Source organism: Oryctolagus cuniculus, chromosome 3, assembly GCF_051225735.1.
Source record: "Oryctolagus cuniculus isolate XC-2025 breed Fujian yellow rabbit chromosome 3, ASM5122573v1, whole genome shotgun sequence".
Classification (NCBI taxonomy): Eukaryota; Metazoa; Chordata; class Mammalia; order Lagomorpha; family Leporidae; genus Oryctolagus; species Oryctolagus cuniculus.
This window is the reverse complement of record NC_142869.1, coordinates 4435991-4460093: the sequence shown is the minus strand read 5'-3', so window position 1 is coordinate 4460093 and position 24103 is coordinate 4435991. Positions and strand designations below refer to the sequence as shown.

The 24103-nt window shown below is 59.9% G+C and overlaps 1 protein-coding gene across 9 annotated transcripts in view; it reads left to right on the top strand.

The window, feature by feature from the left end:
* Positions 1–2127: 2127 nt before the first annotated feature.
* The window catches only part of AGAP1 (ArfGAP with GTPase domain, ankyrin repeat and PH domain 1), a 514165-nt gene continuing 492189 nt past the window's right edge, over positions 2128–24103 (top strand). For all 9 annotated transcript variants that reach the window (XM_070071494.2, XM_070071492.2, XM_089328880.1 and 6 more), the window contains exon 1: positions 2128–2967. In XM_070071494.2, coding sequence (XP_069927595.2) covers positions 2805–2967 — 163 coding nt within the window. In that variant the 5' untranslated portion in view covers positions 2128–2804. The remainder of the gene's footprint in view (positions 2968–24103) is intronic.

Sequence of the window (24103 nt, the reverse complement as noted above, 5' to 3'; positions counted from 1 at the left end):
CGCAGGAGTGGACACATGGAGGAAGGGACCAAGCTGGCAGAGGTGCTGCGGGAACAGTCTTCCTGATGAGGGGACAGCAGTCACTAAACCTCAGGGGCAGCAGGGCTGGGTATCTAAGGAAGAGCCGGGAGGCCCGGCTGGTGCAGCCATGGGCTGAATCGCGTCCACCCAAACTCTACACTGACGTCCAGATCCCCAGTTTCTCAGAATGGGAACGAACGCACCTGGATGCAGGCCTTTAAAGAGGTGATTATGGTGGAACGAGGCCCCACACAGCTGGGGGCCTACATCTCTAAGAAGAGACTGAGATGCAGACACAGAGGAGAGACGGCACGGACAAGCCCAGCAGATGGGCGTCAGGAGGAGCCAACCCGTTCAGCGCTGCGACCCTGAACTTCCAGCCTCCAGAACCGTGAGCAGATGGTCGCCTGCTGGCCAAGTCACACGGCTGGGGTAGCAAGCCTGCGAGGGCCTGTCCACTGTGCGCACCTGGGAGCTGCCTAGTCTGGCCTGTCTCTCGTGGGCATGTGCAGGGCAGGCAGCCCGGGGCTCAGATGTGTCTCCTTGGGGAGTGGGGGGCAGGCAGCAGACTGGGGCTCTTGGTGCCCAGGCTGCATCTCCTAGGTTGCAGAGAGGTCAGGGTTTCACTGGGCCTCATGCTGGCCCGTGGGCCCTGGAGCTCCATGAACTGGCCAACAGCAAAGCAGACACTCCGGCTGTGGCTCCTCTATGCTCCAGACCCCGGGAGTGTCGCGGCTTCTGCCAGCACCCACAGCACCTGGGCAGGCTCACCTGCGAGGGGAAAAGCGGAGTGCTCCGCTCCCGATGGGCGCTCCTGGCTGATGCCCGTCAAGCTCTGGGAGCCGGGCCTCCTCCTCTGAGGAGTCACCAGGGGCCAGGTGAGGGACGTGCTAGCCCCGCGGTGGGCAGCTGTGGGGCTCTGGACCCCCTGAAGATGGAGCCACACTATCTGGGAGAGAAGGGGCGAGATGGGGAAAGGACTCCAGGTTTTCAGCCTGAGCTGGAATGGGGTGGGAGGAGCTGGGAGAGGGGCAGCAGTGCTCAGCCTGAGCCAGGAGGGGCTGAAACCAGGATCCCCATTCAAGAGCGGAGGCAGATGGAGGCAGATGTGGGCTTGTTAAGCCGGGGGCGGGGGAGGGGTCTGGACTCAAGTTAAAAAGCGGAGGTTCATCGACCACAGTCATCAGGGAGCAGAGCAAACAAGCGAGAAGCAGCCTGCGGATGCGCCCCGGGAGCCCCCAGCTTTAGGGCTAGGGGAGCCAAAAGGAGCCGGAAAAGGCACCCAGAAACCAGAGAGCCCCAGGGAGAACGGGTGGAGGAGGAGGCGTGGCCGCGCAGCTTCGGTCCCGCGCTGGCGCTGAGCCCGCGGCGTTTCCCGGTGGCAGCCGCGAACTCTGCCCGGAGCCGGCGGCAAGACTGCTGCGCACGAAGGCCCGCGGGTGCCTGGGGTCGGGGCACCGCGAGGGCCTCCGTCAGGCCCCCTGGAAACCTGGGGGCGCCCCGCGGACCTAGCTGTGTGGCCAAAGGCCCCGAGCCCCGCGGGGCCGCGCGCGAGTGGGCCCCGGCCGCCAGTGGAGCCCTCGGCTGGCTGGGGCCGCCGCTGCAGTGCGGTCCGTGCGCGGGGTCCCAAGCTCGCCGTGCACAGCGCGTCCCCAAATTGTTTTCGATGGACAAGGACGCGCGAGCTGCCTCCGAGGGGGCTCCGCGGCGCCTCGCATCCCTGCCCAAACCCGCACGCACTCGCCCGCGGGAAGAAATCTCATTCCCGACAAGCGAGCAGCGCAGCCGCGTCCACAGTGTCCCCGCGGGGCAGGCAGGCAGCTGGGGAGCGGCGGGGGCTCCGCACCAGCTCCGGGGACCCTGGCGCGCCGCCTCCCCGCCAGCGCGGGGCTGACACGAGCGGGGCGCGCGCGGGTGCGCCCGCGGGAGAGCTCGGCGCCCCGCACCGCAGGCTCCGCGCGCGCCCCCTCTCCGCGGCCCGGCTCGGGCGCAGCCGCGGCGCGGACTACAAGTCCCAGGAAGCCCCGAGGCGGCGCGGGGCGGGGTCTGGCGCAATTCCCCGGGATCCGGCGCGCTGGGAAGCGCCGAGGAGGACGCAGCGGCGGCGGCGGCGGCGGCGGCGGCGGCCGGAGGGCGGCGAGCGCGCGGGCGGGGGCGGGGCGGACGTGGGCCGGGGCCCTGCGTGCCGGGGAGGGGGCCGGCCGGGCAGGCGGGCGGCTGGCGGCGCGCAGAGCGGTCTCCGCGGCTCGCACGGCGCCTGGCGCGCAGCGGACTCGGCGCTCTGGGGGCCCCCGGCGCGCCGTGGGGCGCAGCACACCGCGCGCGGACCCTCGCCGCGGCCGGGCGCTCGGGGCGGCGCGGCCACTGCCCGGGGGCGGCCCTGGGCCCCGGCGCTCGCGGTGCGGCGCCCGCCCGGGCTTTCATGGCTGCTCGGCCGGGCAGCAGCGCCTAGGGCTGGAAGGCGCCCGAGCGAGCCTCCTCCCGGGCCGGCCGCGCCCGCCGCGGCGCGCTCCATGGGGCCGCGCTCTCCCCGGGCGGCCCGCTGACCCGGGGCGCCGGGGCCCGCTCATCGCCGGCCGCGCGTCCCGGCCATGAACTGAGCCCGCGGGCCGGCCCCGCGCCTGCTCCGCCTGCGCCTTTCTTCTCGCGCCTGCTCCGCCCGCCGCCGGCGGGCCCGGCTCCCCGGGGGCTGCGGCGGCCAGGGCTCGGCGGCCCGCGGGCCCCGGGGCGCGGGGCGGCGGCGGCGGCGGGGGGCGCGCGACTCCGGGCGCGGCGCCTGCACCATGAACTACCAGCAGCAGCTGGCCAACTCGGCTGCCATCCGGGCCGAGATCCAGCGCTTCGAGTCCGTGCACCCCAACATCTACTCCATCTACGAGCTGCTGGAACGCGTGGAGGAGCCGGTGCTGCAGAACCAGATCCGGGAGCACGTGATCGCCATCGAAGGTGAGGGCCGGGACGGCGCGGTGGGGAGCGCGCGGGGGCCGCTCGCCGGTGCCCCTGCCCCCCGGGCCGCGCGCCGGGCCGGGGCAGGCGGGTTGGTCAGCGTCCTCTTGATTATGGCCGGTGCAGTCTCTCGGGTGAGAAGGTGTCTGGGTGCCTGAGTGCGGCTGGAGGGGGTCGGCGCAGCCCCACCCGTGACGGGTGACCAGGCCGGGGCCCGAGCGCCTTGCTGGACGTTAGGACGCGTGCAGAGAAACGCTGCTGCTGGAGGTGAGTCCGGCCAGCGTGTTGGGGCAGAGCGGAGCTGTCCCCTGGGGCCTGACTGCCTGCCCGGGGCAGGTGGGAGCTGTGGAACTTAGCTGGTGTGGAGAGGCAGCATCGTGTCCAGGGCCGGTCACACGCTGGCCTCCGCGGTGTGTTTTGTACCCAGAGTCCTGGGTCATGGGAGCAGCAGCCGGCCTGGAGGGCAGGGGATCCCCCGGCTGAGGGGTCTCGCTCTGCCGTGCCTGTGTGAGGTGTCATGGGTTGGTAGCTTTCCTCCGGGCCACGGCAGCACGTCCAGCAGCTGTGGCCCTGCAGGGGATGCTCAGCGGCCTTTCCTCTCTCTCTCTCTCTCTCTCTCTCTCTGCCTCGCCGGTGCCTCTCCTGAGCTTCACGTTTTTCCCTGCTTTGTCCCTTTGGTCCTACCAGGACCCACCTGGGGAGCAGGTGGCGCGTCGGAGGCCGGTGTGCAGTCCCCCAGTGGTGTGTGGGCCTCCGTGGCTGCTGGCCAGTGCTGAGAGCCAGCCGGCAGGGTGGCTGGCTGGTACGGCGGTCTGTCCCGCCTCTTCTGACAGCCGCCGAGGCTGCTCCGGGGCCGGCAGGGGTGGGTGGGGAGGCTGGCTCTGGGCAAGGTGCCACTCCCCTCCTCGTGTGAGTGGGGGCACTGGCTCCCCCCGAAAGGCTTTGCTTTGGCACGGCGCTGCAGTCTGAACTACTCACCCGGAGTGTTTTGGTTTGGAACATGGCCAGAAGGTGGAGAAGGTGAATGTTGGTGTTTGGTAGCCCCGTGGGCTTGAACCGTGTCTCCGGCAGGCTGGCCGTGGCCGACTGTGTCCACGGGAGAGCGAGTGGTGGGGGACATCGCGGCAAGCTGACGACGGCCTGGCTCTCAGTGCTCCCCGCGGCCCCATACGCATCTGGCTGTCCCATTGGCAGCTGGAAGATGCTTCCGGATTCCTCAAGGAGCTGGGGCCTGTGTGCCTGGGGCAAGGCTTGGGGTGGGAGGCCAAGGCTCCTGATCCGCGTCCCAGGCTCGGTGGCTGTGTGAGCGGCGAGAGGTGCACTGGGTTGTTTGTGCCGGCTCTCACCAGCTCTCTGGCTGCACGCGCAGCAGTCTGATGAAACACCTTGAAGGCTGGTGCCAGGTACCAGGCACACCTGGCGAGAGCGCCTGGTTGCCGTGCAGACCTCTCGCGGAGTGATTCAGGCCGCCTCGTCATCGTCTCCTCGATCGGGGCCCGCAGCCCTCCCCGCAGAGCCGGTCGACTTTCTAGCAAGGGGATGTGGTTGCATTTCTCTTTCTTCCTTCTTTAAAAAAGAAATTGTGTGGTTCTTCAGTGATGGTTTTTTTTTTTTTTTTTGATAGCTTGATTTGTGCGTTTACGGTATGAGATGTGAGGCCCTCAGTTGGGCTGGAATCCTTGTCGTTTTTGATGAGGCTCAGAATCGATGGGCAAATCCGTTTGGAGGTTTGAGGATGCTGTTACTCCTTGTTTTCCTGTTAGGAATGGGAATGTCTACTGTGTACGGCTGCAGTTACTGGAGAGGCTTAGGAAGCGCACAGGATTCTTCTGGTCTTTGCACCATTATCGACAGTGACACTTACCTTTCGAATGTGCAGGACCGGACCACAGATGAGCCTGGGCTCATGTCTCGTTACGTAGCTGTAGCCATGTGGCGAGAAGGGGGCTGGCTTCTATTCTTCAGTTTGTGGTGGAGGCCGTAGGGGCTCGGAGAGGTCAGTGACCCTGAACGTCTGACTGAGGTCGCTCTGGGCCTGGGTTGAGCCACGGGGTCATTTGAACGGAGCCCAGGCCTCCGACCTCCCAGAGCAGTGCTGCTTCAGGCCCTCATGCCTCCGCCTTCTGACCAAGTTGAAGTCTGTTAAAATGAAGCCACCGCTGCCCGTGCCGGGTGTAAGATGTGGTTGTGACTTTGCCTACTCTGTTGACGTTTTGGAAACAGAGGGGGTTGCCCAGTCATGGCAAGCGGGCGTTTTTGGATGGGAAGAGAACCGAGCAGGAGGGATTTGTGCACCTGTGTGCTCGCCGACCCCGGGTCAGGAGCCGTCACCGAGCAGGTGCTCGGAACATCACCGAGGTGGGTGGAGGCCTGCAGGGCACATCAGCGAAACGTCCGTGTTTCTGGGCTTTGAAATATAACCGTTTCCGATGAGCTAAGTGTGAGTGCCTGGCAGCAAGTCCTTTAGGAGTCACTCTCCGTGGTAGAGCCCCTCTGGCCCCTGGCATCTGTGCGGACAGGTACAGAGCTGGGTCCCTCCCGCTGAGCGGCGAGTCCCGCTCAGTGTTTGTCTTGTTGGCCCAATATCCCAGCCTTGGGCCGTGCCACGGGTTGTTCCGGCTTGCTGTGTCTTTGGGGGATTCTGCTTTGGGGCGCGGCACAGCCTTGTCAGAGGGAAGGGTGTTGGGGCCAGTGCTCAACTCAGAGTGAGTCAGAGCAGGACCGGGTTGGGGATCTCGGAAACAGTGCGCTGAACTGAACACATTTGCCCCAGGATTCCCCAGGGAGAACAAGCCGGCGATCCTGTTTGTCAGCCTGAAAGACGTGACGTCGGTTCCTCAGAAAAGGAGCCTGTGCTTGGGGAGGTGAATTTTCCCTCCGGAGCTCTGGCTGCCTTGCTGGTCCTGGTCAGGTTTCTGGGGTGTCCCCGAGGGGCGCGGCGTGCTGTGAGATGCAGCCTGCATCGTCTCCACTGCTGCCCTGCCCAGAAATGAAGAACCCGGGGCTCGCCCTGCTTCCCGCCGGAGCGGCTTGGCTGGCTTTGCCCCCACTGGGGTCCCTTAAAAAAGTCTGTCTGGATGGAGTCGAGGTGAGTGGATCAGGCTGCCTTTCTTGTTCAGTAAAGCTTGCTCTTGTACCGCTGCAGCCCCTGGTAGCAAGTGCACACTGCAGTTCAGCATGAGGGTAGCCCGGCCAGCTCATGCAGGCAGGCAGGGACAGTCCCAGTTCCCGGGCAGCACCAGTGTGGCCTCTACCTGAGCAGGAGCCCTCGCCAGGTGGCTGGAGGAAGCCCAGGCTGTCCCCTGGTCTGGCCTGACCCACGGTGGGGGCGCTGTGCCTTTTACTCCATAGGCACATTTGACGGGGTGATCTGGGGTGTTGGAGATGTCAGCCCTGGCATGTGTAGGACCTGGGAGAACAGGGCTGGAAGCCCACTTAGCCCCGTGGTGCAGCTGCTCCGTTGAGTTTGTGCTGTTTAACCTGCAGATCTCACTCCCCCAGTGTCCACTCAGTAAGGGAGATGGCAGCCCTGGGGCAGAAAGTGTAGGCAGGCTGTCCCGTGGCAGTGAGCAGGGTCTGGAGCGCCTTGCGGATGGACGTGGAGCCCCGCCATTCACAGCGGGACAGTGGCGTGTGCAGACCTTCCCAGGCTGCTCAGGATGACGGGGCTTTGAGATGCCCTGAGTAACTGAGACTGTCGTGGTCCCGGTAAAGCTGCTTCCTGTGCCTAAACCTCTGTAGGTTTATTTTCATATAGAAATTTGGTGGGGCCGGCACTGTGGTGTAGTGGGTAAAGTCGCCACCTACAGTGCTGGCATCCTATATGGGCACCGGTTCGAGTCCTGGCTGCTCCACTTCCGATCTAGCTCTCTGCTATGGCCTGGGAAAGCAGTGGAAGATGGCCCAGGTCCTTGGGCCCCTGCACCCACGTGGGAGACCTTCTTGGAAGAAGCTCCAGGCTCCTGGCTTCAGATTGGCCCAGCTCCAGCCAATACCCCAATTAGGGAGTGAACCAGCAGATGGAAGACCTCTCTCTCTTTGTCTCTCTCTTCCTCTCCTTCTCTCTCTCTGTAACTCTGACTTTCAAATAAATAAATAAATCTTTAAAAAAAGAAATTTCTTTAGTCTGGTTGTTGCAAGTGTGTGAGTGTGGGGAAATAGGTCTCTCTTTCCTGCCGGGGATAAATGTCGTTTTCTGTCGCTGTCTGCTGTGTTGGTGCTGTTTCATGCTGTAATCAAGGGTCTCCTCCTTAAAAACAACATCGGCTGGCTCTGGGCCGCTCAGGGTGAATGCTCCTACCCCGCTGGCTCCCTCCGAGGGAGGCCCCAAGCCGGTGTGCACTGCATGTCCAGCTGCGTGCCTCTTGCTTGAGACAGGTGCACCTGCTCTCTGAGGTGCCCGGCCTGTGGCAGGGTCACCCACGCCAGGCCTTGACTGCACCCGCTGCTCCACTTGACTCACTTCCTTAGAGGGCAGGCGTCAGCTCTTGCTCATTTCGGATCCGTCTGAGGCCCAGCAGTTGTTTGCTGGCCGTTGGCCTTGCCCGGGCCCTCCTGCCCCTCACCGGGCGTGTGAACAGTTTATCCTCAGGCAGAAGGGAAGGTGTTTGGAAACTTGTCCCGTGTGCACACAGGTGAAGGGCTGGCACCTTTCGGATCTGGTGGGTTACCTGGAGGAGAACTAGTAACACGTGCTGCTTGGGCCGAGAGATTTCTTTAGGGGAAGGAAAAGATCTGTGTAAGTCTTGGTGACGTTTTCAAGTTTATCTGCAAAAGCCGTGTTGGATGCAAGTTAGTGTGAGATACGGAATCAATCTGAGAGGGACCAGTGAGTGACAGACAGGCTGTGACACTGAGAGCAGTGGTTCTCAAAGCCGAGTGCCAGCACAGAACATTGAGGGGTCCCCGCCAGCCCTCCCCGAGTAGCTGGTTGTGCAGGTCTGGAATGGGGCCCCGGGCGTGTGCATTTGTAGCAGGTGTTGGGGGACCCTGATGCTGTGGTCTGGGGACCACCCTTGGAGAAGGAAGCACACCTGTAGGGGAGGGCGTTCTCTGGCCTTGCTGAGACTTTTTTTTTTTTTTTTTTTTTAAGATTTATTTATTTATTTGCAAGAGAGAGAGAGTTATCTTCCCTGTGCTGGTTCACTCCCTGCAATGGCCAGGGCTGGGCCAGGCTGAAGCCAGGAGCCGGGAGCTTCCTCCAGGCCTCCCACGTGGGTGCAGGGCCCACTTTGGGCCATCTTCTGATGCCTTCACAGGTGCAGTAGCAGGGAGCTGGGTCAGAGGTGGAGCAGCCAGGACACGAAACGGCGCCTGTATGGGATGCCGGCGTCGCAGATGGCAGTCTGGCCCCTGAGGCTCATTCGTGCGTACCGCGCCCACAGTCAGTGGACAGAAGGCCCTGTGGTTTTGGTGGGGTTGCTGTGAGGACACCCTGGGATCTGGCTGCTTCCTGGCACACAGTCTGCGTGTTTGGGAGTTCACGTTGTCTCCGTGCGACTGTGGAGGAGGAGCCCAGGGGCGCGGAGGGGCTGAGTGGCAGGGCAGTGGTGAACAGGGGGTGGACCTGGCCAGGATGGCCCAGCAGGAGGTGGAACCTGCTGCTGTCCCCGTCCTTCGAACCTCGGGCCGTGGTCCTGTGGATTTTCCTTGTGTCTGTTGGAGAGTGTTGGTTGTGTATTTAGCTGGGGGGTCCTCCGTCTTCACTCGCGGAGTGAATGCCAGATGCATTGTGTTCCCCCGTCTCCAGGCTGAAGGGGTTTCTGTCAAAGAGGGGAGCTGTGTGTCGGTCGTGGCTTCAAAGAGCTATTGGAGGAGCCTGCAGGAAGTGACTCAGAAGGGACACAGGGCCAGCTGCAGGAGCCTTCAAAACAAAACCTGTAGCCCTGGGACGGCCACCTCTGCTTTTTTTTCTGTCCAAACCAGACTTTTTATTTTGTTATGCTGAAATCCCATCATTGCATCCTTTTTTACCTCCGTATACCCCGCAGGTGTTTATAGTTCGTCTCACTCTGGCTTGTTTTAACTACTCATTTGGCTTTGTCTCATGTTTCTAAACACTCGAGCAAGCCTCTGTCCCCCTCCCTGCCCCCTTCCCAATACTCCAGAACCTTCCCGGTACCCTCGCTTAAGCGTGGAGTCTGGCAAAGCCGGATGAGGCTTAGTTATTTTTAAAATCCAGGGTTTGGGGTTCTGATCTGGTGCTTAGCTACATAATTCCTTCCCTTTGTTAAGTACCTTTCTCTGAGGAACACAACGCACGGCACAGATGTTAATCTCTAATCTCTGCAGCATCTGTTGTTTTTGCTTGGGGGGGGGGGGCTGTGAGTAAAAGGCTTTGTGTGCATGGCCTGTGCCCCCTCGCTCAGGGGGATTTCTGGTTCCCGCGTGGTAGTGTGGGAAGCCTGCACTTGGCCGTGCCTTTCCCAAGGTGTGGTGATGGCCCGTCCAGGGGCAGGGCTGCCGTTGTCCTTCGGGTCCCCTCCCTCCATGGAGGGGGTGCTGGAGTTCTCCACTCGCAGCTGACCGAGGCCGGGGAGGGGTGTGTGGGTATCTGGGTTGTGTCTGGGGACTGCAGGGCGGGGAGAGCAGATGCCACCGCAGGCAGGAGAGGCTCTGGGGTCCTGTGAATGCCCAGCCACATGGCCTGTTTGTGTGCATGGTTGGGACGTTTCCCACAAAGAGCGGACTAAATATAGGCTTGAGGGTGGGGACCAGGGCCCAGAGGGGGCCGTGGTGGCTCCAGTATTGTTTCTTCCACTGGCAATCGGTCCTCCCCCGGGCCGGAACAGGTGGCCACCCCCAAGCTCTCTGGGAACAGACTGGTGTTTTGTTTAACCAGGGGCTCATTTGCAAATTTCACACTTCTCCCGCTGTTTGGTGGGGATTGTCTTTTTTTGGGCTGCAGTGTTGGAGTATTTGCACAGTGTTTCTACACAAGCAACTGTCTAAGCCCAAAACTGCTCCTGCCGCCTGGTTGTCATTAGCATCATGGTAGAAGTGCTTTTTCTTTCTTTCTTTTTTTTTAAAGGGTGGGAAACAGTTTTCCTGGACCAGAAGAATTGCAAATAATTACTGGCCCTGTTTGCAAACGACTCATGTTTGGTCTTAGAAATGTCAACATCCACCAGGCTCTGGCTGATAGAACCGTGTGGATTTCCAGCCTTGGGCTACCAGCTCCTGGTCTTAACATAACAATCCCTTTGGGAAGTGAGCTTGGGTTTTGGTGACTGGGTATGGACCATACCTGCCTGGAAGAGGCTGCAGACATTCTCCGTGAGTGCCTGTGCCAGTTCGCAAGACCGGTAGCAGTGAGTGGAAGAGTTTCTGCGTCTTACTCGGGGGCCTGGAAGCGCTCCGGGGGACTGGGCGTCATCCTCACTGCTTGAGAGCTTTGCGTTGACAAAGAAACTGCGGTGGAGCGAGCCGGGCGCCCTGCGCGTCCACACCGCTGCTGTGGACTTTCCAGGGAGGGCACTTCCGGGAGGCCTCCTGCCGCCAGCCCTGTGTTGTTTTCCAGGGCTGGCTGCCGCTGTGAGCCGTGATCCTATCTGCTCCTGTTCTGTCCCTGCTCCTGTCACACGTCAGACGTTCCAGCTTGCGGGGGGTGGGGTCGGGGGGAGGGTTGTGTTAATTTTGGTGACAACAGGCACGCAGGAGTCTGAGTGTCCATGCATTATTTGGAGTTTGGGTTTGGGGTTGAAACTGCTTTGAAGACCTTCATTTTTGGAAACTCTTTTCTGACATGTAACATCAAGAAAGAAAGGAGTTTTTTTTTTTTTTTTTTTTAATAATTATTTTATTTATTTGAAAGGCAGAGAGATCAATCTTCCATCTGCTGCTTTACTCCCCAAATGGTCTCATTGGCCGGGGCTGGGCCAGGTTGAAGCCAGGAGCCAGAAGATTCATCTGGGTCTCCCACGTGGGTGCTGGGACCCAAGGACTTGGACCGAATTCTGCTGCTTTCCCAGGCCATCAGCAGGGAGCTGCTGGGAAGTGGAGCAGCTGGGACTTGAACAGGTGCCCACGTGGGATGCCAGTGCTGCAGTAGCGATTTAACTCCCTGTGCTGCAGCGCAGGTCTCCAAGTTCTGCAGACTGACTGTGCACATCAGCAGCGTGGAGATCAGGACGGAGGGGTTAGGGTGGGTGTTGGATCTGGGACCCCCACATCCCACACTGGAGTCCTGGGTTCGAGTTCCAGCCCCAGCTTCCTGCGAATGGACACTCTGGAACCAGCAGTTCATGGCAGTAGTTGGGCCCCTGCGCCCACGTGGGAGACCTGGGTTGCTCCTGGCTCCTGGCTTCAGCCTGGCCCAGCTCTGGCCCTGTGGGTGTTGGAGGAGTGGCGCAGCAGCTGGGAGATCTCTCTGTCTCTGTCTCTTTGCCTTTCAAGTAAATAAATGGATTTAGAGAAAGAAGAAACAAAACGTGGGCGGCCCTGTGATTGCGTGTTGATGTCGCTGCTGTTTATCGGCTCTGCTATGGACGGTGTTTGTGCGGCTGCCTGGGTCTGGTGGTTGTAGCGGTGCTGGGCACGTTCTGGTCTGAGCCCTTTGGCGTCTGCGTGCCCTGTTGCTGTCAGGTTTGCGCGGCTGGCCTCTGAGGTCCCGCCCGTGTGTGGCTTTCTCTTGCTGGGTTGGACGTGACCTTGTGAAACCCGTCCAGCCCTCGGAGACCTCTCAGGGCCTCGGAGGGTGGTGCTTTCAGGGCTGGCTCCTGGGATTTTCATTCTTCCAGTTTATTCGTAAACCAAGATGCGGATAGAGGGTTAATCCATTTGACGGCCAGTCCGTCCACTGCCCTGTGTGGGACGGGGCTGTGCACAGTCTTGGCTCCTTCTTAGTCGAACGACTGGGGCTCTGGGCACAGAGCTGCGTGCACAGTCCCCCTACAGGAAGTCCTTTTCCTTTTAAACAAGGACGGTCCTGTCGCCTGAGGCTGAGCCAGGGCCCCTCAGTCTCAGCTGGGCTGCACTCTGGCTGAGCCGGGCCACCCCAGATCCGCCTCACCGCTCTGCCCTGGGTTCTGGGGCCCTGGGTTCTGGGGCCCTCTGTGCTGTGGCCTGAACCCTTTTGGGGTCTGAATAGGTACAGATCAGCCCTCTTGATTTCTGTTGTTTGTAGCTACGAGGCCCAAGACACAAAAGAAGAAAAGCAAAGCAAGTGTTGCCAGCTGTCTCTGCCTCTCCTGGGGTCATCGCCTTTGTTCCCGGGAGCGCCCATCCCCCTCGGAGGCCCGCGCCCAGCGGGGACAGGCCCGGGAAGGACGTGGCCCGCCGTGGACCTGCCATGGACCGCGGGCTGTGTGTGCGTGTGGGAACTTCCCCCGTGGCTTTGCAAAGACAAATATTTATCTTCAGGGATGGTGGAGGGAGGGCCATGTTCATACACACTTTGTTTATGGTGGGAAGTGCTCACGTGAGAATCAATAGGCGAGATATTATCCAGCGTCTGCGGCAGGCAGAGATCAGGATGGGAAGCGGGGGGAACGGCACAGGGTGGGGGTGTCCGCCGGTACGGGGCGGTGGAGGGGTTGGGGTTCAGCGGGTGTTAGTGTGATAGGGTTGAGGGTGGCTTGGAGGCTGGGTAGGGTCAGGCCTGGGAGGGCTCTCAAGCCAGTGGGTGAGAGTAGTGGAGTGCCTGGAATGGACTGACTTTTTAATTTAATTTATTTGCAAGAGTAACAGAGAGAGAGAGGTCTTCCATCTACTGGTTCATTCCCCAGACGACCACAACGGCCAGAGCTGAGCCTATCAGAAGCCAGGAGCCAGGAGCTTCTTTCGGGTCTCCCATGCAGGTGTAGGGGCCCATACACTTGGGCCATCTTCCACTGCTTTCCCAGGCCATAGCAGAGAGCTGGATCGGAAGTGGAGCAGCCGGGTCTCAAACAGCGCCCGTATGGGATGCCGGCACTGCAGGCGGCAGCTTTATCTGCTATGCTGCAGTGCCAGCCCCCAGACTGACTGACTAAATTTTTTTTTTTTTTAGATTTCTTTATTTACTTGAGGTAGAGTTACAGACTACAGACAGACAGGGAGAGGCAGAGAGAGAGGTCTTCCATCTGCTGGTTCTCTCCCCAAATGGCTGCAATGGCTGGAGCTCAGCCAATCCGAAGCCAGGAGCCAGGAGTCTCCCACGCAGATGCAGGGCCCAAGGACTTGGGCATCTTCTGCTGCTTCCCCAGGCCACAGCAGAGAGCTGGATCAGAAGTGGAGCAAACGGGACTAAAACCAGGGCCCTGGGATGCTGGCTGCAGGCGGACACTTAGCTCACTGTGCCACAGCGTCCGCCTCCCCCCACCTCCCTTTTTTTCTTTTTAGGCACACACTTTCTTTGCCAGGGGAGAACTGGGGACAGGAGGCCACAGTGAGGGGCCAGAGCCCCAGAGGGCAGGCTGGGAGCACCTGCACCTGGGCTCAGGGGCACCGCGTGGGTGCTCGGCTGTGGCCGCGGGAACAGCGTCAGGTCAGTGCAGAGTAGGAAGGCAGAGATGGCCCCGGAGGTCACTGGGGGTTGGGCCGAGGCTGCTGTGAGTCTCAGGATGGAGGGCGGTGCGGAGGGGCTACGGCTTTACCCTGGGAACGTGGGACGGGGGCTGTGTTGTGCGGGAGGTTCCGTCTTGATATGCCCTGAGATTGGAGGAAGGGAGGGCGTGGAAGTGGTTCTTTGGGAGGTGGGCCCTGGTCTGATGGGAGGGGCTTAGTCGTGTGGAACAGGCCGAGAGGCAGGAGCGTCCTGGCCAGTGTTCAGGCTGCCGCCTCCGCTGCACCCGGGAGGGAGGCGTCAGTGTGTTGTGGGCGTGGCGAGGGTGGCTCCATCTCCAGGGGGTGAATCCGGTGATGGAGACTGTGCCACACACACCCTGGCCTTGATGGTCCTGAGGTCCTGCCTGTGTGGCCAGGCCGGCTCCCTGCCCAGTGTCCCCTTGCTGATCAGGGCATTCTCTCAGTATCTGTGTGTCCTTGTGGAACCAGGTCTTGGGACTGCAGGGTGCACGGGCCATTTGCTGTTTGAGTGGGCAGGTGCATGCCTGAGGGGCTGGCAGAGCCGAGGGGACAGTTGGGGGAGCCTTGTCTGTGCCCAGCACGCGGGACGCTGTGGCTCCGCGGTCCGGGGAGGCACCTCGCCACCTTGCTCAACAGGACTCTGAGATTCAGCTCTGCCCACTGTCTTCAGTCAATGTTTAAAAAAAAAAAAAACCATTTATTTATGTATTTGAAAGGCAGAGCTACAGAGGGTGAGGGACAGAGGAGGAGAGAGGAAGAGATCTTCCTCCCTCTGGCTCACTCTCCAGATGGCTGCAACGCAGAGCTGGGCTGGTCTGCAGCCAGGAGCCAGGAGCATCTTCCAGGTTCCCCACGCAGATGCAGGGGCCCAAGCACGTGGGTCATCTCCCGCTGCTTTCCCAGGCCATAAGCAGAGAGCTGGATTGGAAGTGGAGCAGCTGGGACTGGAACTGGCACCCATGTGGGATGCCGGCACCGCAGGCAGCAGACACCACAGTGCCGGCCTCTCCCCCAGGTTCCTCAGTCAGCGTTTACCTTTCTGAGTAAATGCTGGGAAATTAAAAATTATTATCTCTTTCTGCTGCTCATCTACTCTGCAAAGCTCCCTAAGCCCCAGGCTCTCTCCCCAAGCTCCTAGCTCCCTGGGAAGATCCCAGGGTGCGGCAGACTGGAGGGCAGGCGGCCCCGGCTTCTGTCAGCGCATCTTTGATGCCTCCGAGGCACCTGGGTGGGAGCTTGGCTTGGACCGCCCCACTGTGCTGGCTCCTGACTGGCACAACAGAGTCCTTGTGTCTCCTGGGATGTGGGGCAGGCCATGGTGATGCCGCGGGTGCTTCAGGTTGCATGATCCTACCTGGGTGGAGATCCGAGGAGGGGTCGTCGTGTTCCTCCACGCACTGTGGCAGACCTGGGTGCATCACCCTGGGGGGCTTGTGGGCAGGGCGCCTTCCAGCTGCCCAGGGAAGGCTGCAGGCCACTCGGGCTGTGGATCACAAGTGTTTTGCTGATGAACGAGGAAGGGGATCCTGTCTCCTCAGAGTTTGCTAGGAAGAAGTTCCGACCCACAGAGGAGTTGACAGAAAGCACAGAGTGGCCCTGGGTGTCCTGGAGTCAGCTTGTCCCGTGTGCCACGCCCTGCCCATCCGTTCTCTGTGGAGTGCGAGGTTTCCTTGGGCGGGTCTGGTTTTGCCTTGGAGCGCCATAGGTGTGCAGCCACGGTGCAGGTCGGGGTGCGTGTGGGACTCCAGGTGCAGCGTGGGCATGGCAGGGACAAGGTGCTTGTTACTGTGGGTTCAGGGCCAGGGTATCTCCTTCTGCAGGGGGCGTGGGTTCAGCTCACTCTTGGCCAGGCAGCCTTGACGCGGCTTAGCCGTGAAGCCAGAGGCAAACGTCCAGCCGGCTGCTGGGGCTCTACCTGGGGTGTATTTGAGGGGCAGCCCCTTGGCGGGGCCTTGGGTGGTTTTGGGTCCCTGGACTTTGCTTTTAGGATTAAGCTGATGGGCTGCCAGGGAGCTCAGAAATCTTTGTCTCCCCATAACTGAGGAGCAGAGGGTGTCTGGGGGGGGGTCGCGGCCTGGGTAACTCTGTGTGCCCTGTAGGCATCCTTGGTTGTGTACTTGGCCTCTGGGCCAGTTTCAGCCTCCCAGGAGTCCTCGTGACTGCAGAGTGATGCCGCTGCCCCCTTCCATGCGGCAGGACCAGGCTGCCGTGGCCGGGCTGGGCTGAACAGTGGATGTGGTGGGCGAGCTGCTGATGGCATTGCCGTTGCACCTGTGGCTCTCCCCCCAGGAAGGTGACGTGGCAGTGAACTTAGCATTCAGCAGGGTAGCACTCGGCGGGGAAGGGAACAGTTGTGTGCCTGTACTTTGTGTAGCATGTGGCCGATCGGGGGCCTGCGTGCTTAGTGTGGGCACACACCTGAAAGCCTTGCTGTAGCCCCTGTGTGTGGATGAGCTCAGCTGGGGGAAACGTCTCTGTGACAATCACCAGCTTCTCACCGGACCCCGGTCACCCACTTAACCAGAGATGTAGGAAACAGGCGTGAAACCTTCCGACTTAACCAGAGATGTAGGAAGCAGGCATGAAACCTCGGAGACCCAGTGAGGGTGTGTGTGACTGTGATGAGCACAGGGTGTACTGCAGAGATAACAGTGGGTGTGTGTTGTGTGTGTGTAACTGCTGAAGGTGTGTGTGTGTGACTGTGATGAGCACAGGGTATACTGCAGAGATAACTGGGTGTGTGTTGTGTATGTGTGACTGCTGAGGGTGTATGTGTGACTGTGATGAGCACAGGGTGTACTGCAGAGATAACAGTGGGTGTGTGTTGTGTGTGTGACTGCTGAGGCTGTGTGTGTGACTGATGAGTACAGGGTGTACTGCAGAGATAACAGTAGGTGTATGTTGTGTGTGTGATGGCTGAGGGTGTGTGTGTGTGACTGTGATGAGCACAGGGTGTACTGCAGAGATAACAGTGGGTGTGTGTTGTGTGTGTGTGTGTGACGGCTGAAGGTGTGTGTGTGTTGTATGTGTGATGGCTGAGGGTGTGGGTGTGTGTGTGTGACTGTGATGAGCACAGGGTGTACTGCAGAGATAACAGTGGGTGTGTGTTGTGTGTGTGTAACTGCTGAGGGTGTGTGTGTGACTGATGAGCACAGGGTGTACTGCAGAGATAACAGTGGGTGTGTGTTGTGTGTGTGTAACTGTTGAGGGTATGTGTGTGACTGTGATGAGCACAGGGTGTACTGCAGAGATAACAGTGGGTGTGAATGTGTGTGTGTGTTGTGTGTGTGTGTGTCTGTGATGAGCACAGGGCATGTCCTGCAGAGATAACAGTGGGTGTGTGTTGTATGTGTGTGATGGCTGAGGGTGTGTGTGTGTGACTGTGATGAACACAGGGTGTATTGCAGAGATAACAGTGGGTGTGTGGTGTGTCTGTGTGGTGTGTGTGTGACTGTGATGAGCACAGGGCATGTCCTGCAGAGATAATTAGTATTTGGGTTGTGTATGTGTGTGGCCTGTGTAGGGCCCCTCTGAATCCACTCTCTGGTTCATGAATTTTAGGGGATCAGCCTTTAGAGTGGCTGAACCTCGTGCCTGTGTCATGCTAATTAAGTGTTGACTGCAAAATCCGTGTTCCAAATTCCCGTTCTCCTCACCCAGCTGGGCACCTGTGGCCGTGTCTGTGTTGTCCTCGTACCCTTGACCATCACACAGGCTCACAGGCCCCAGCCATCCCCTCTCCTGACCCCAGGATCTCTGTCTGGCCCCGAGCTGGCCACGGAGCCAGGAGCCTCTGCAGGTGTGCAGCTGGCAGTGTTGTCTTTGGGACGGCCCGCTGCTGTGTGCCACTGCGTGCCGCTGTAGGACCTCAGCCATCGCCAGTCGGGCCCACTTTCCGGCTGCACACCGCGTTGGCTCCCGCCCGGTCTCAGCTCCTGCAGCAGGTTTCCCTGTGGATGAGCTTCTGGGTTGGAATCTGCAGCCAGAAGTGGGGTTTTTAGCTTGCACTCTGTGATCACGTCGGCAGTGTCTGTCCTATAGCAGGCTTTTAGTGGGCGGGGGAGGGGGGTTCTCTGTGAGCAGTGCTTTTCCCGGGTCACTTCCTCAGCTGCAGCCGGGGGTCCTGTTTATACAGCAGGTCCCCAAGTGCCCTTACGCCCGTCGCCACCCTCAGTTGTCGCCTCCCAGTGTGCAGGAAGCTCCACTTCTGAACACGTGTCCTGCCCTTGGCACACGCCTTCCTCCATTTTCACAGGTGGGTTAGAGAAGGATGCACCTGCCCGGCCCCAGGGTCATCGCGGTGTGGGGGGTCCTTGGGTGATTCCCACAGTGGACAACCATGATTCTCCCTGTGGCTTGGCGCTTCCCCTGTCTCAAAGGCCTCTGCTTCCCCAGGGAAGCGCCCAGACCTTCCCACCCCCATAGAAGCCTAGCGTGTTGGTAGTTACTGGAGAGCGAGGCTGTGTGTGTGTGTGTACAGGAGGCTTTCTCGAGTCCCTGCATGGTGCCCGGCGCGGCAGCCATGCACACGCTTGTTCCTGGGTGTGGGGAGAAGAGATGCCTGGAGCATCCTGGCTGGGTCTGTGCCTTGCAGGGTTGGAGGCCGGGCTCCCCACGCTGCCGCAGCCACGTGTGGACTCTTGCCGGAGTCTCTGCTGGTGTACAGAAGGGCGAAGGCCCCCATGAGAAGCTGAGTGCGTTGGCTTCTTCGGGAAGTTGCTTAGGAAGACCGTTTTCCATGTTCACGGTCACCTGGCTCCTGTTCAGTAACTCCTGTTGGAGCCGCATACTTGACTTTGAAGCTTGGACTCGAATATATTGAGAGATGGAATTTCAGACAGAGAGAGGGAGAGGGAAAGATCTTCCACCTGCTGGTTCACTCCCCAGGTGGCCGCATCAGCTGGAGCTGGGCTGATCTGAAGCCAGGAGCCAGGAGCTTCTTCCAGGTCTCCCACGTGGGTTCAGGGGCCCAAGGACTTGGGCCATCTTCTACTGCTTTCCTAGGCCATGGCAGAGAGCTGGATCAGAAGAGGAGCAGCCAGGACTTGAACCGGTGCCCATATGGAATTCAGTTGCCCCAAGCAGAGCCTGAACCTACTATGCTACAGTGCTGGCCCTGTAATAATTTTTTTAAAAAATGACTTAAATCATCTCAACTATGGTATCTTCTGGGGGCTTTCTGGTTTACAAAAAAACAAAAAAAAACCTGGGGCTGGCGCTGTGGCGTAGCAGGTAAAGCCGCTGTCTGCAGTGCCGGCATCCCATATGGGTGCCGGTTTGAGTCCTGGCTGCCCCTCTTCCAATCCAGCTCTCTGCTGTGGCCTGGGAAGGCAGTAGAAGATGGCCCAAGTCTTTGGGCCCCTGCACCTGCTTGGGAGACCCAGAAGAAGCTCCTGCTCCTGGCTTCTGATCAGCCCAGCTTCGATCATAGCAATCATTTGGAGGGTGAACCAGCGGATGGAGGACTATCCCTCCCTCCCTCGCCTGCCTCTGGCTCTCTCTAACTCTGCCTTTCAAATAAATAAATAAATCCTTAAAAAACAAACAAACAAACAAACCAGGAGTGTTCTATCGGGCGACACCTGCCACGTTCTTGGTTAGGGCTGCGGAGGCGAGAGGAGGCAGGGCTCCGGGGGCCCACTGGCGAGGGAGTGGTGGACAGAGCGTGCTGTGTGGAGCCCTCGGCCCCTGTGGCCCGGGTGTGGCCGCGTTGTCCTTGCTGTCTCCGTCCCCCTTGCAGTAGGGTCCCTGGTCTGACACCCTGAACTTGGGAGCTCCAGGGCCTGGCTCTCTCCTGGGGCTGCCGGTGCTGGCACTGGGATCTGGTTTGCAGTCACCAGAGGGCCTTCCGCATGGGAGCTGCCGTGCCCTGACTCGGCTCCGAGCCGAGCAGCTGCTCCCAGCCTGTCTTGTCCACAGAGGGGCTGTTAGCGAGTGCTCTGTACTGTGCACCTGGTGCTCTGTGCCGCTTGGCTGACCCTGCCAAGGAGGAGGGTGAGTGACAGCCAGAGGGCAGAGGGCGGGGAACGCGGGCCAGGGAGCCTGGGACCTGCCTGTGTGTGTGTGTGTGGGGGGGGGGCACAGATCTGCTGCACCCCCAGGAGTAGTTCTGCTTGTAAATGACACCATGGCCTCCAGGCGTCTCTGACAGCTGCAGCAGCTCCAGATTCCAGAAATTTCTATCAAGGTCTTCCTGACACACCCTCTAAGCTTTGTCCCTTCTTCTCAGTTAATAAAACCCATGGTAGCACCTACTGTGTGTTGGGCGTTTGCTGTCTGGGAGCCTACGGGGGGAGGGGGAGGGGATGGGCCGTACCCGGGTCCTGCTGTCACCTTGGTTACAAGATGCAGTAGCAGAAGGCCCCATTTGGCAGGTCGGGCCTCAGGCCTTGCCCACCTACAGTGCTGACGCATCAGTAAAGCAGCACTCAGCTTGGACTGACTCCGCCCAGGGGCTGCATCAGCAGCTCCTGCAGACCCGGGGTTGTGATTTGAAACCCAGGCCCACGTGGGCTTTTACTCACCAAGGCCATAAAGAAAATCGCAGCCGTGGGGTTTCCTTTCATGCTGCTGCTGGAGTCTGGTGGCCGTGGGGAGGCCGAGTGACGGTTTCGATGGCAGGAGGCGGCGGCACGAGGGCGAGCTGGCCGCCGGTGATTACAGGCTGCGTGGTGGGGGACGGGTTTCACCTGGGTGTAGACAGTCGGCAGTGCCTTTCCTCCGAGCCGGCTGCAGCCCAGCTCTTAACGGAAAGCCACACAGGTGCAGGATGCTGGCAGGCAGTTAATTTTTTTCCAGCTATGAATGGAAGTTGGCTCTCCCTCCCCGAGCTATGAGCTATAATTAGCACGGAGGGCAGAAGTTGGAACCTGGAGAACCAAGGCGATTTGCCTGAGGTCCCACAGCGGAGGTGGCAGAGCTGGGAGCCGGATCCAGTGTGTGGTTCGCCCGAGGACTGCCGCTGCCGCGGGCAGTGGGGGCGGTGGCCCTCAGCGAGGGTGCAGGCCTCCCTGGGACTCCCCACCTGGAGCAGCCCCCACCTGGAAGGGTTCACGTGGAGTGAGTGATTACCGCAGGTCTCATCAGCATTGCTGGTGACCTTTAGAGCTATACTTGGCGATTTTTTTACAGCTTTTTTTTTTCTTTTAAGATTTATTTGAAAATGAGAATTACACACACACACACACACACACACACACACACAGAGGGATCTTCCACGTGCTGGTTCTCTTCCTAGACGGCTGCAATGGCTGAGCTGGGCCAGGCCGAAGCCAGGAGCTTCATCCAGGTCTCCTCTGTGGGCGGCAGGGGCCCAAGTAGCTGGGCCGTCTTCACTGCTTTCCCCACTGCATTAGCAGGGAGCAGGATTGGACGTGGAGCAGCTGGGACTTGAACCCGTGCCCCTATGGGATGCCGGTGTTACGGACTGCGGCTTGACCCGCTGTGCCACGGTGCCGGCCCTCTCTACAGCTTTATAGAGGCTGGATTTGTATAAGGTAGATTGCAGCTGCTGAAGGCTCGGGGTTTGCTGTGTTCTGACAGGTCCGCGGTGTGGCGTGCATCCGTCCCCCGGTCCTCAGGCCAGTGCTTCCTCCTGCCCAGGCTGCTGGCCGGGATCTGCTTTCTGTCACTGGGTTGGTGTGCACTTTCCAGAATCAAGCAGAAATGAGAACATGCAGCGAAGCACTCCTTCTGCGGCTGGCTCCACTCCGTCTGCGTCATGGTTTTGATGGATCCAACGCGGCGAGCGTCTCGGCTGCTTGCTCTTTTTTACTGCTGACTAATAGCCCATCGTGTGCCTTTACTCCACTTACCCCGTGGGTGGCTGTCCTGTTAATGGGCATTGACTGCGTTGTTCCCTGCTTTCGGCTTTTACACATAAGGCTGGTGGGTATGAGTCTCGGAGCCGACACCTGCTTTCGTGTCTCCTGGTGAATTCCTGGGCGCAGAGTGGCCGGGCGATGTGGCGGGTGTGTATCTGGTCGCTCCAAATCTGCGCCAGCAGTGCGAGCCGTCCGCTGAGCAGACTCCTGGCGGTGTTTGTGGACTCGCTGTTGGGTCTCAGGAGCTGTGCTGGACGCTTGGGTGGGGACGTGAGGGCTCTAGGGGTGACACCACGGAGGGGAAGAGTGGAAGCTGCCTTAGAGGTCGCGAGACCCCGGAGAGAGGCGCCGTCACTGCAGGTGTCGGGGGGTGCTGGTGGTGCGTGCGGGGTCTGGAGCCGGTTTTGCTTTGGCACTGCTTTCCCAGGGTGGAGGCCAGGGACGCTGCCCAGGGCCCTACAGGACTCTCAGCCATGCCCTGCCCTTCTTGCTCCGTGGGTGTGGCCCGGGCCCTGGGGAGGGGAGGGGGGAGCTGCCTGAGGCTCCTGCTGTCAGTGGAGATGGAACTTTACCCCCCCCCCCCAAGGCAGATTGCACCTGCTCTGTGTGACTAAGCAGCTGGCAGCCGAGCCCAGGGCCCAGCTTAACAAACTTCTTTGATTATTAACCTCGCTTGGCTCGGGGCAGTCTTCACCTGCTCTCTGGCGGAGTTTCCTCCTGGAAGCTTTCTCCTGTAGATTTTCCTTTTCTTTCTTTCTTTCTTTCTTTCTTTCTTTCTTTCTTTCTTTCTTTCTTTCTTTCTTTCTTTCTTTCTTTCTTTCTTTCTCTCTCTCTCTCTCTCTCTCTCTCTTTCTTTCCTTCGTTCTTTCTTTCTTTCTCTCTCTCTCTCTCTCTCTTTCTCTCTTTCTTTCTTTCTCTTTGTCCCTCCCTCCCTCCCTCTTTCTTTTTTAGATTTATTTATTTATTTGAAAGTCAAGAATTACACAGAGAGAAGGAGAGGTGGCGGGGGGCGGGGGGTCTTCCATCCACTGGTTCACTCCCCAGATGGCCGCAACAGCCAGAGCAGCGCCGTTCCGAAGCCAGGAGCTTCTTCCGGGTCTCCCATGTGGGTGCAGGGGCCCAAGCACTTGGGCTGTCCTGCTGCTCTCCCAGGCCAGAGAGTTGGATCCGAAGTGGAGCAGCCGGGACTCGAACCCGTGCCCATATGGGATGCGGGTGCTGCAGGTGGTGGCTTTACTTGCTACGCCACAGTGCCAGCCCACACCTTTAGATCTTGACCGCTCGCATTCAGCAGCGCCCCCTGCAGGTCTTTTCCTGGTGGAGTGAAAGCTGGGTGCTGTCCCCAGACTGTGGACTCTGGTTTGTAAAGCCCTTTGTAGCAGTGCTGGTGGTGGGGCCCCGTGTGTGTGTGTGTGTGGGGGGGGGGAGGGTGGCGGTCAGCGTCCACCCCCACGTCTGTGGTCACTCTTGACCTTGTTCTGTATCACTAGGGAGCCAGCCGGTGGGCTGTCGTGTCCTCGGGAGTTCAGGTGTCTGTTGATTGGCTTCCAGGAGGAGACGACCAGAGCCGGGCAGAGCTGGCGTTGCACAGGACACCTCCTCCCCCGCCCCTGCCTTGCTCTCCCTGGCAGTTGCGGCCCCGCTGCTTCCGGCTGGAAGTTGGTCTTGGCCTGTGGGTCCTCGTGCGCCCCCACAGGCCGAGTGACTTGTGTCAGTGTAGGACCCTCCCTTGGGCCTCCTCCCAGGAGCTGGATAAGATCCGTGGGTGCACGCATCCCTTTAAGTGCCTGGGGCATTACAGAAGCTGTGCTGTTCTGTTAGTGCCGGCTTGGGGCTGCTGGGACCCCCTTGCCGATGGCTGTGGTGAGAGTCCCTCCGGTTCGGCACCCCTGGCTGTGGTCAGGGTTAGTCCTCAGTTCATTTCACGTCAGTTCTGGCCACTTTTCAAGCAATCTCGTTGGTAGCTTTAAAGTAAAAAAAATAAAAATAAAATAAAATAAAAGGCAAGGAGAGTGAGCATGAGAGAGAGAGAGTGCTGGTTCATTCCCCAAGTGCCCACCCACCTGGGCCTTCGACAGACCCAAGGCAGGAGTCAGGAACTCACTCCAGGTCTCCCACGTGGGTGACAAGGACCCAGCTATTTGAACCATCACCTGCTGCCTCCCAGGGTGTGCGTTAGCAGGAAGCTGGAGTTGGAAGCAGAGCTGGGACTCGAACCCAAGACTCCAACATGGGGGGCAGGCTTCCAAGGCAGATTCTCAACTCCTGCGCCAACTGCTGCCCCAGTGTGCAGTTTCGTTGGACTTTCTGTGCGTTTCATTCCAATGTGCTTGGTCCTGAAGGATCCGGAAGGTTTGAGGTTGGGACTTTTGAGAAGAGGTCGTGCGGCGCTCTCTTCCCTCTTCACCACAGCAGGGCTGGTGCTGGTGCCGTGTGCTGTGCTGCCGTGTCCCGGTATTACCGTGTGCTGCATTGCTGTGGGCTAGCGTTGCTGCCGGCTGGCGTGCCATGGGCTGCATTGCCGTGTGCTGGCGCTGCCGTGTCTTGTGTTGCCATGTGCTGATGATGCCGTGTGCTGGCATTGCCGTGTGGGTCCAGCCTGCCTCCCCTTGCTAACGTGTTCACCTGCGGGTGCCGTCAGCCGTCTGTACCCCCAGGTTCTGCAGCCACAGTTGAAGGTATTTGGGAGAGAAGTCGCAGCCGTACTGGGCAGGCACAGCCTTTTCTCCCCTGTTCTCTGAGCAGTACGGGTACAGAGCGGCAGCATGACCATGCAGGGCTCACTTGTCGTCACCCCGGGATGACCA